The sequence below is a fragment of the Staurois parvus genome, unplaced genomic scaffold (assembly GCF_062004578.1).
Source record: "Staurois parvus isolate SC_StPar_1 unplaced genomic scaffold, SC_StPar_1.0 ptg000328l, whole genome shotgun sequence".
Classification (NCBI taxonomy): domain Eukaryota; kingdom Metazoa; phylum Chordata; class Amphibia; order Anura; family Ranidae; genus Staurois; species Staurois parvus.
The window spans coordinates 1,555,295-1,567,420 of NW_028318124.1; the positions used below are offsets into that span (position 1 = coordinate 1,555,295).

Genomic DNA, 12,126 nt, shown 5'->3' on the forward strand with positions numbered 1-12,126 from the left:
AGGGCATTGGGTTATGAATATTTATCTGACTTAAAGGTATGGCTTGGGAGAAGATACATTTTAGGTCTACTAAGGCCTGGCCTCAATTTGGGACATGGGGATAAGTCCAAGGACTTCGGCTTGCTGCTGAATTAGATAACTGGAGGAAAAGGATCTTCTTGCTGAAGAATGTTGCAGAAGATCAAAAAAATCTGCTGTGTAGACACTGTTAGAGGGATTCATTGCACAAAGATCAAGGTATCTTTGAATGCTCCACAATGGGTCAAGGGATAAACTGATTAGAGAGAGATCCATTGCAACTAAAACAAAGTCATATATCTGTCTGCCTGCTCTCACAGGGTCAGCAGTTACCAAGAGGCTGCTTCTAAAAGATATTACTACTACTAAAGCTGTTTTCAGAACATCTCTCCTATTTTCTGCTTGGTTTGGGTACCCTGCACCCCCTTAAACGCTCTTTCCTAGAATTGAGTTCAGCTAAAAAAGGTAAAAAGACTAAAGTAACTGCTGCCAAACTTATTTTGTGTCCCACCTTACACCAAGGACAATACTCTGAAACTGAAATGGTAACCTAAAACCCTTAGGGGGTCATTCTGCACCACCCCAAGAGAGAAGGAATGTTACACTTGGGTTTTATAAAACACTTACCATCTCTTGAGCTACCTCTTCTGCAATATCTTTGTAAAGGTCAAAGAGGAACTCTATGGCATTGTTGTCTTTGTATTTGCCATGCAGCTTTTTACTGTCATCCATCCTCAACCAAAGTTTCAAGGCTGGTTTGACTCCATCATCTTCTTCTGCAAGTTCGACATGAACCCCAGTGTCTTCCTGAAAAAAGGAGTGTTCCAGAAGGTCCTGGATGGTATACCTGTCAAGATCCAAAAAGGCTTTCAGTTATACAGTATGTTATTGATATGTACATCATAAAGTTGATGACTACAATTTGCCTTTATCTGCATTTCCTGTTTTTATTCTTTATTGTCTTTTGGTTGCCTTTTCAAGTTTGGAAGATAAAATGTGTGTTTGCCAAATATCTGTAGGAAGGTGGTGGTAGAAGAATTGGGTTTTACTGGGTTTCACCTTCACTCTTCCCTCAACCTAAAATGTGTCAGATCTCTAGACCAAGGCAAAGACCATGTATTATACTGCAAAGCCACTCCATGCTCCTCTATTCAGACCTCTATCAATGTAGCAGACTTTGGAATGAGGGACTCTGGCAGCCTTTCTTTGCAGCTTTCTACAGGATTGATATATCACAAATCCCAGATTCACAAATTAAGTCAGAGATGCTGAGTTACTCAGTGACAGGGGTCTAAAATAGTAAGTAAGCTGACTTAGAGAAACTATTTCTATCTTCACTAAGCCAACATAGAAATATATAAAACTATGAACTGGAGTATCCATGATAAGTGGTTTGGAATGAGCCTCATCTTATTTGTTTTCTTTGTTCTAACAAACTTGCTGTATTTGGTGACAATAAGGAGTGTGCAGTGGATGTGATTGGGAATATTTTTGCATGCCTCAAAAGCACATGCTCTCAAAACGTCAAATTACTAACATAAGGAGGTAGGATAGTGCTGGTGCACTAGAGCAATGCATGGATAAAAAATGTGCAGGTAGGCTGTGCTCTCTAAATGCCATTCTAAAGGCTGCCACATTGATAAAAGTTTGCCTGGGGTGCATGGAGTGGCTTCATGGTATAATAAATGGCCATTGCTTTGGCTTAGAGATCTGGTAAATTTTAGGCTGGGTGGTAGTGGGGGTGAAATTGTGACATGCAACCTCTTCCTTAAGCACTGCTCCCAGACGACAACTGTGGAGAAATTGTCAGACATACCTGGAAATGCTATGTCTGCAAAATCACAAGCTATTGCCACAACAACAGATTGCTTATGATCAAAGTATTTTACTAGGGGTGGTATAGTGTGCTCATTCAATGACAGAATAAAAAACAAAAGCATTGGGCAGGTAGTGTATTACCATTCTATGCCTCAAATTTGGGTAAAGTAAATTTTGAGAACAAAAACCTGTGCTGTTACACTTATTGTGAAACAATAATAATGCAATGCATAGTTATTATTATACAGGATTTATATAGCGCCAACAGTTTGCACAGCGCTTTACAATGTAAAGTTGTGCTTAATGTTAATATACTGCCATCTTGTGGATATTTTGGTTATAGCACCTTCCTTTTACTCTGTGTCCCTCCCATTTCTGTGACAACTTCCTTCTTCTTCTTGCTCACATGCATTATGGGATAGCGATGGCTGCTAGTCTTTGATCTGCTCTCATCTAGGGATACATTACCATGTTTTGACCTGCAAATACAGACCTTTCATTCATCTGTTACATGTTGTTGTCTGCTATAATCAAGCCGCATTCAATAAAGACCTTCATGGATCAGAAATTGGTGCTTGGTGAGTTTAGATATCTGATAAAGACTGTCTGCGGTGATTGTATCTGCTCATACAGGCCAGGCAAAGAGGTCTTAGCAAAGTATAAGTCAGTCAGCATAAAACCGCAACCAAATATTATCAAGGTGTGAGTGTGGTAGCAAATAAACCAAATGGAGTGCTACTGTCAGGGACCCTGGGCTTCACGGCGGTACGCGGGGCGGCGCATGAGCAGAATGCCGACGCGCACTAGCCGGCGGTAGGACCTGGGCGACCGGGGCAACAGCGATGGCCATGCATGCACACTCGCGATCGCGGACACGCGCCTGGCATCAATGGCAGCGCAGGGCGCGCTATTTAAACAAGCCGGGGGTATGTAACATTGCCGTTTGGTCTTGATTATCTGTTCCTGCATTCTGTCTGTGAAGTATTCCCGTTGCCGACCTCTGCTTGATGCTGATCCTGCTGACTGTCTCCTGCTCAATCCCTGGCTTGTCCTGACTACTCTCTCCTGCCTGCTCCTTATGATTGATCTCCTGCCTGCTCCTTATGATTGATCTCCCGTTGCTGAACTTTGGCTTGACCTGACTATTCTCTGTCTGCTCCTCTGATACCTCGCTGCCCTGCACGTTACCGACCTGGCCCGCCTGACTACGCCATACCCCACGGTCTTCCATCCATCCCGCACGGATAGAGATACCGCCAGGTGGTGGCTGACACTACCAAACGGCCAGATGACGGAGCCTGGAAGAGGACCATCCCCGCTGGAGTACATATGCCAACATTTGGCAGCACTAACTCAGATGGTGAAAACACTTCAGGAGGGTTACACGCATCTGGAGGGGCGAATTCAGACACTAACCACGCTAAACTAAAAATAGGGTGAGTGAGCGCAATCTCAAAATAGCAGCTAGCACACAAGGCAATCCTCAACACCAAAATAGAAAATATAATAAAATGGTATGCAGCGCTAAAAAATAAAACAAACATCCATATACCCAAAGTGACAGTAAACGGATAAAACGGTGTAACCCATCAATTAAACTTTAAATAGTTCCATAAAGGTAAAGATGAAAGATCAACAATGTCAAAGTGGAGATAAAGATATTAAAATCCAATCAGGCTTATGGACGGATCCGGTAAATTAATGCGCTTACCACAAAGACATACAAACTAAGCGTTGTATGTATAATGATGGACATCAGGGCCTGGTCAACAAATAGGACTGCATCCGGTCACCATGTAAGACCCCCAGGAATGGTGGGAAACACTCTATAAGGTCATCTCAGGTCTCGCCGGCAGGTCCAACGAAGTCCTCTCCCAATATCACTCCTCTGGATCGCTCCACCTTGATGGGGCTCGTAAATAACGAGCCAGGGCAAAATGGCAATAATGGTGAAGTATGTCTTTATTGGGTTAAACAGCAGAAAGGTATATAAGGGAACTCACATAATAGAAGACGATGTCCAGGTTTAACAGAAAAGTTCCCTGGTGATTAGTGGCTCCCTGGTGATCTAATGGCGTCTGTTGAGTGGATCCCCTAACATGTTTCGAGCCACGCCTTTGACAACGAGCATTTTGCCCTGGCTCGTTATTTACGTGCCCCATCAAGGTGGAGCGATCCAGAGGAGTGATATCTCCACTTTGACATTGTTGATCTTTCATCTTTACCTTTATGGAACTATTTAAAGTTTAATTGATGGGTTACACCGTTTTATCCGTTTACTGTCACTAACCACGCTAGCCTCTGTAACCCAGGATCCCCAGTGTCAGGGCTCCGGGTATGACCAGAGGTATGTGAACTGACGCAGGGAAACGCAGGCTTCAGATATGTTATAAACAATATAATTTATTAATACTAACAATACATAAACGCAGTGCAATACTAAAACATAACACAGTGCAAACGAACCAAACCAAATCACCCACAGATAACAATACATACAATGCAAGCGTAGTCAGGCAGGGTGGGTCAATAACAATCGGGCAGGTAGGAACAGGAGGAGCAGGCAGAGAGTAGTCAGGTCACGAGTCGGGTACAGCAACTAACGGGCAGGTAGGTACAGGGGGTCAGGCAGAGAATGGTCGGGGTCACAAGCCAGGGATCGAACAGGAGAAGTCAGCAGAGGTCCGGATCAGGCAGGGTCGGCAACAAATCAGTCAGACAGGAACAGGAATGCAGGTAACAAGATACAGGGGCCCATGGAAAAACACACACCATTGCACAGACTGCAGGTCTGGCCATCCCTTAAATACACCTTCAATCAGCCTCAGGTGTTTTGGCTGACTGCAGGGTTGAGTCTCTGATTGCTGAGAGCACCCGCTTGCCAGCTCTGGTACTGCAGCCCACAAGGCAGGTGAGTCCCACCATTATTGGCAAGTCCATTCCTGACAGTACCCCCCCTCAAGGAGCGGCCTCAGGACGCTCCAAACAGTCCTAGCTGGGCAAAAGGTTCCACCACCCGGGTCTGGTAACTGGCGGGATATCAAAGACTGGCACATCGGGCTGGACTCCGGGCAGAGGCACATCGGGCTGGACTCCGAGCAGAGGCACATCGGGCTGGACTCCGGGCAGAGGCACAGGGCCCCCAGGAGGAGCGACAGGCACCGGGCCCCCAGGCGGAGCAACAGGCACCGGGCCCCCAGGCGGAGCGGCAGGCACAGGGCCCCCAGGAGGAGCGGCAGGCACAGGGCCCCCAGGAGGAGCGGCGGGCGCCAGTGGGTTCCGAGTCAACTGGCATGACCGCGGGCACTGGGTCAGACATTGGATCGTCTGGCTCGACAGCGGGCACCGCGTCATCTGGCAAGGCAGTGGGCACCAAGTCACCAGGCACGCCAGTGGGTTCCGAGTCAACTGGCATGACCGCGGGCACTGGGTCAGACATTGGATCGTCTGGCTCGACAGCGGGCATCGGGTCACCAGGCATCAGGTCATTTGGCTCGATAGCGGGCAAAGCGTCATCTGGCAAGGCAGTGGGCACCGAGTCACCAGGCACGACAGTGGGCTCTGAGTCAATTGGCACGACAGCGGGCACCGGGTCATCAGGTACCAGATCGTCTGGATCGACAGCGGGCACCGGGTCATCAGGCATTGGATCGTCTGGCTCGACAGCGGGCACCGCGTCATCTGGCAAGGCAGTGGGCACTGAATCACCAGGCACGACAGTGGGCTCTGAGTCAATTGGCTCGACAGCGGGCACCGGGTCATCAGGTACCGGATCGTCTGGCTCGACAGCAGGCACCGGGTCATCTGGCGCTGGATCGTCTGGCTCGACAGCGGGCATTGGGTCACCAGGCATGACAGCGGGCCCCCGGGTCATCAGGTACCGGATCGTCTGGCTCGACAGCGGGCATCGGGTCACCAGGCAAGACAGCGGGCACTGGGTCATCAGGCATTGGATCGTCAGGCTGGATCAGTTCATCAGGCTGGGTACAGACATCAGGCTGGGTAGGGACATCAGGCTGAAGTGCGGGTGCCGAGGCACCAGGCTGAACCACGGAAGGCAGGTTCTCAGACAGCAGGCTCACCGGTTTGGATACTGGCAGGATGGTACTGGTTGGAAAGAATTTTCGCTTTTTTCTGGTTTTAACTACTGGAGCACTGCAAGTAAACGCAAGGTCTGCAAACGAATGGAGCAGCTGAGGACAGAGAAGAGCTGGAAGATGGAACAGAGGAGGGAGCAGCCGCCACAGAGGACCTCTCCACAGGGCCAAAGAAAGGATAGAGGCAGGATAGGGAGCAGGGGACTAGTATGTGGTAGTTAGAGTATACTGGGCCATCACTGGGGGTGCTGTCGGGGATGCAGGAAGAGTGCCTTGAGCAGAGGAATGACGTTGCAAGCTGACTGAGGCTGGGTGCAACAAGTCTGACCATGTCTGCAGTATGGGTTGAACAAAGCTGAGCTTACACAAAGTCTGTCTGGTCAAAGACTGCACTGAGTTTATACAATCCCTTAATACCTGTGGTGAACATGCAGCATAATGCTCCAAGAAGCAATCCACATCATCCTCTAATAACCATACCAGGGACTCTACCTGGTCTGCACTAAATGGTGGCAAAAAGTCATTCCTGCTTTCAGGGGTACCAGATGAAGCCAACTCTACACAAACCAGAATCAAAGGTTGCACCTCAGAGAACTCTGTGCCCTGATCTACTAGAACATGAGCGATCCGTATACATTCTAGCAGTTGATCCCGGGTATACTCCCTCAGAGTCTGATAAGCATATTCTCTGTCATCAAAAACCAGCAGCGACAAATACACAACCTCATCAAGATCCATCCTTCCCAGCAACAAACCAAGATGGCTTCCCTGTGCAGCCACTTCTGGTCAGGATTGGCCTTGGTGTAATGTCAGGGCTCCGGGTATGACCAGAGGTATATGAACTGACGCAGGGAAACGCAGACTTCAGATATGTTATAAACAATATAATTTATTAATACTAACAATACATAAACGCAGTGCAATACTAAAACATAACACAGTGCAAACGAACCAAACCACCCACAGATAACAATACATACAATGCAAGCGTAGTCAGGCAGGGTGGGTCAATAACAATCGGGCAGGTAGGAACAGGAGGAGCAGGCAGAGAGTAGTCAGGTCACGAGCCGGGTACAGCAACTAACGGGCAGGTAGGTACAGGGGGTCAGGCAGAGAATGGTCGGGGTCACAAGCCAGGGATCGAACAGGAGAAGTCAGCAGAGGTCCGGATCAGGCAGGGTCGGCAACAAATCAGTCAGACAGGAACAGGAATGCAGGTAACAAGATACAGGGGCCCATGGAAAAACACACACCAAGGCACAGACTGCAGGTCTGGCCATCCCTTAAATACACCTGCAATCAGCCTCAGGTGTTTTGGCTGACTGCAGGGTTGAGTCTCTGATTGCTGAGAGCACCCGCTTGCCAGCCCTGGTACTGCAGCCCACAAGGCAGGTGAGTCCCACCATTATTGGCAAGTCCATTCCTGACACCCAGAATCACCTGTTGGAGCGGTGGTTTCCATACCTCCACCTGAACCTCGCGTGCCAATACCAGAACGGTTCAATGGGGATCGAGCAAAATTCAGGGCCTTCCACAATGCCTGCCAGCTCTACTTTAACCTGCAGCCGCTGACCTTCTCTACTGAATCCGTGAAGATGGGGTTCATTATAGCCCTGCTACAAGATGAACCTCAGGCCTGGGCCCACCGACTACTGGAGGCCCATCATCCACAGTTAAGTTCAGTATCGACATTTTTTGAAGCAATGGAGTTATTATATGATGACCCGCAGCGGGCAGCGTCAACCGAATCGGCCTTACATGCACTCAGACAAGGTCGCCGGGCAGCAGAAGAGTATGCTTCAGAGTTCAGATGCTGGATGGGGGACACACAGTGGAATGATGCGGCCCTGCGCCACCAGTTCCGCATGGGATTGTCCGAGTCGCTCAAGGACGAACTAGCCAGAGTGGGCATACCGGATAGATTGGAGGACCTAATAGCTCTGGCTTTCCAGATCGACCGCAGGTTGCGGGAACGCAGGATGGAAAGGTCCGGCCAGGGTCAGAGGCCTACATGGGTGTTACCCCGCGTCCCTATCCAGTCCACTTCGCTTGCTGGAAATCGGTACTAGGAGACGGTGGACATGACTGAACCCATGCAAGTGGGATTAACCCGTCCTTCATTGACGTTTGAGGAACGCCAGAGACGTCGGCTGAACAATCTCTGTCTGCATTGTGGGGAAACAGGTCATGTGGTACGTTCCTGCCCAGTGAAGCTAAGTAAGTGTGCCTCTGTTTTTTCTGCTGCATCTCCCACCTATCTCAATAATTCAAATTACTTAGCAGTGCCTATTTATTTCCAGCTGCCCGGAAGGACCGTGTCAGCGACGGCAATCGTTGATTCAGGAGCTTGTAGCTGCTTTATAGACCTAGACTTTGCAGCAGAGCAGCAGATTCCCCTACAAACCAGGGAGTGTGTTAAACATCTTTTTGGCCGATGGGTCCCGTATTAAGTCAGGGGTGGTAGACCGGGAGACCCCACCTATCTATGCTACGGTGGCTGACCATCATCGAGAGATCCTCCATCTGGATGCCATCGCATCCCCTCTGTTTCCAATTATTCTGGGGCTTCCTTGGTTACGGGCACACGACCCCCAGATTAATTGGAAAACTGGCTCAATTCAGTTCAGGTACCCCTACTGTCAGGAGCATTGCTGTCCTCAGGCTCCCTTAGCGACGCGTTCCCTATTGTGCATGGACACGGATGCAGAACTGACCCAAGTCATTCCCCTGGCCTACCACAGCTACCTCGATGTGTTCAGTAAGCGAGGAGCAGACAATCTCCCCCCACACTGGACCTATGACTGCCCCATCGACTTGCTCCCGGGATCTGAGGTCCCTTTCGGTCGAATATTCCCTCTGTCTGAACGGGAGCTGGGGGTACTAAGGGAATATATTGAAGAAAACCCCCACAAAGGGTTCACGTCACCGGCCGGGGCTGGGATTTTCTTTGTGGAACAGAAAGATAAGTCCCTAAGACCCTGTGTGGATTACAGGGAACTAAATAAAATTACAGTGAAGAATCGCTACCCGCTTCCCTTAGTACCGGAGTTATTCCAAAGGTTAAGGTCAGCGTCCGTCTTCACTAAGTTGGATTTAAGGGGTGCTTACAATTTAGTCCGCATTAGGGAGGGAGACGAGTGGAATTCCGCACCAGATTCGGGCACTTTGAGTACCTGGTCATGCCCTATGCAACGCACCAGCCACATTCCAACATTTTATCAACGATGTGTTCGGAGACTTCTTGGACGTCTTTGTTGTCATCTACTTAGATGACATCTTGATTTTCTCCTCATCCCTGGAGGAGCATAGAGGTCATGTCAGGAGCGTGTTGGGGAGACTCCACCAACACGGGCTGTACGCAAAGGCAGACAAGTGCAGTTTTGAACAGCGTAGCATTTCCTTCTTGGGTTTAATTATTTCTACTACGGAGTAGCCATGGACCCCCAAAAGATTTCTGCCATTCTGGAATGGCCGATACCCGCCGATAAAAAGGGTGTGCAGCGATTCATTGGCTTCGCCAACTTTTATAGGAAGTTCATCAAGAACTTTTCGGGTCTTGTGTCCCCTATTACCCAACTCACAAGACAGGGGGTACGCTTTAGTTGGACACCTGAGGCACAGATGGCATTCAAGTCCTTGAAAAAGCTGTTTACTGAAGCCCCTATTTTGAGCCATCCCGATTCCTGTTTACCTTATATCCTGGAGGTGGACGCATCTGAAAACGCGGTGGGCGCAGTGCTATCCCAAAGGAAGGGCATCAAGGAACTGATGCACCCAGTGGCCTTTTTCTCCAGAAAACTCTCGTCGGCAGAGAAGAACTACGATATTGGGGATCAGGAACTCCTGGCACTCAAGGTGGCATTGGAGGAGTGGAGGTACCTGCTGGAAGGGGCTACACACCCGATCTTGATCTTCACAGATCACAAGCACCTGGAATATCTGAGGACGGCTAAGCGCTTGAGACCACGCCAGGCCATATGGGCACTCTTCTTTTCAAGGTTTGTGTTTCATATTAGCTACAGGCATGGATTAAAGAACACGAAGCCTGACGTGCTCTCGCGCATGTTTGAGGACCCCGAAGACACTCACAAGCCAGACACCATCCTGTCTACAGGGAATTTCCTTGCCCTTCAAACTGAGCTATGGTCCAGACTGCAAGCCGCATCCGTTGGAATGCCATGTCCGCCCGGGGTTTCTTTGCAGAACAAGGAAGGACTTTTGTGGAAGGAGGGACGGATCATGGTTCACGAAGAAACCCGTACCGTGGTCCTGGGCTATTGCCACGATCACCCACTGGCAGGCCACTTTGAAGTGTGCAAGACCTTGGAACTACTGCAACGCGCGTTCTGGTGGCCAAGCATGGCCAAGGACTGTGAAGCGTATGTGAAAACCTGTGCTATTTGTCAGAGGAACAAATCCACCAGAAGCAAGGACTGGGGTCTGCTACGACCCTTACCCATACCTAACAGGCCATGGGAAATGATTTCCATTGACTTTATCGTGGAGCTCCCACCTTCCCAAGATCACACTGCCATTTTTGTGGTTGTGAACCGCCTGTCCAAAATGGCCCATTTCCTGCCACTGGGAAACACACCTTCAGCTCCTGAAACAGCACAAATGAGGGAAATGGTAAGGCTCCATGGGGTTCCAAAGGATATTGTCTCGGACAGGGGAGTCCAGTTCACTTTGAGATTCTGGAGAGCGCTATGTGAGATCCTTGGAATCAAACTGTCCTTGTCATCGGCGTATCACCCACAGACCAACGGGCAGACGGAACGAACAAATCAAACCCTGGAGCAGTATCTCAGGTGCTACACCTCCTTTCTCTAGGATGATTGGCTGACTCTTCTGCCATTAGCCGAATTCGCTTATAACAATGCGAGTCACTTTGCTACCCGACAGTCTCCGTTCTTCGCCAATTACGAGTTCCATCCCACGTTTCTGCCCGACATGATTCCAGAAAGTTCGGTGCCGGCTACACAGGATATGCTGAATTTTTTTTCTTTGAATAACAAAGTGTTACAAGAAGCAATCGCAAAGGCTCAGGAGGATAATAAAAGGGCTTTTGACAAAGAAGGAGAGGCGAACTCATTCTGCACCCTGGGGACCAGTTCTGGCTAGCCACGACGAATTTAAAGATGTCATGCTCATCAAGAAAACTGGGACCAAAATTCATGGGTCCATTCAGGGTGAAACGGAAAATTAATGAAGTGGCGTATGAGCTCACACTTCCCGATTCCTTTAAGATACACCCGGTCTTTCATGTATCTTTGTTAAACCCGCAACACCGGATCCCTTTCCGGACCGTAGGTCCAGACCCCTGGAGACCATAAATATTAATGAGCAGGAGGAATTTGAGGTTGAAGCGATCCTGGACTGTAGGAAAAGGGGAGGCCAGACTCAGTTTCTCATTAAGTGGAAAGGTTATGGCCCGGAGGAGAATTCGTGGGAACCAGGCCATAACATCCATGGACTGTAGGAAAAGGGGATGCTAGACTCAGTTTCTCATTAAGTGGAAAGGTTATGGCCCAGAGGAGAATTCGTGGGAACCAGCCCAAAACATCCATGCCGCTAGATTAATTTGGGAATTTTTCAGTAACCACCCACAGAGGAGAGAGCAATTGGGCATCCGGCGGCTGCCCGTAGGGGGGGGGGGGGGGGCAATGTCAGGGACCCTGGGCTTTGCGGCGGCATGCGGGGCGGCACATGTGCAGAACGCCGCCGCGCACTAGCCGGCGGGCAGTAGGACCTGGGCGACCGCAGCAACAGCGGCAGCCGCGCATGCGCACTCGCGATCGCGGACACGCGCCTGGCACCAATGGCAGCGCAGGGCACGCTATTTAAACGAGCTGGGGGTATGTAACATTGCCGTTTGGTCTTGATTATCTGTTCCTGCATTCTGTCTGTGAAGTATTCCCGTTGCCGACCTCTGCTTGCTCCTGACCCTGCTGACTGTCTCCTGCTCAATCCCTGGCTTGTCCTGACTACTCTCTCCTGCCTGCTCCTTATGATTGATCTCCCGTTGCTGAACTTTGGCTTGACCTGACTATTCTCTGTCTGCTCCTCTGATACCTCGCTGCCCCCATGTTACCGACCTGGCCCGTCTGACTACGCCATACCCCATGGTCTCCCATCCATGCATCCCACACGGATCCAGTCCCTGCTGCCAGGCCTGCCAGCCTCTTCACATCAG

General features: G+C 49.6%; 1 protein-coding gene across 1 annotated transcript in view; it reads right to left on the bottom strand.

Annotated features, from left to right (window-relative positions):
• The window catches only part of WNK4 (WNK lysine deficient protein kinase 4), a 616,132-nt gene that overhangs the window by 174,818 nt on the left and 429,188 nt on the right, over positions 1-12,126 (bottom strand). The window contains exon 6 of the mRNA XM_089683941.1: positions 646-865. Coding sequence (XP_089540067.1) covers positions 646-865 — 220 coding nt within the window. The remainder of the gene's footprint in view (positions 1-645; positions 866-12,126) is intronic.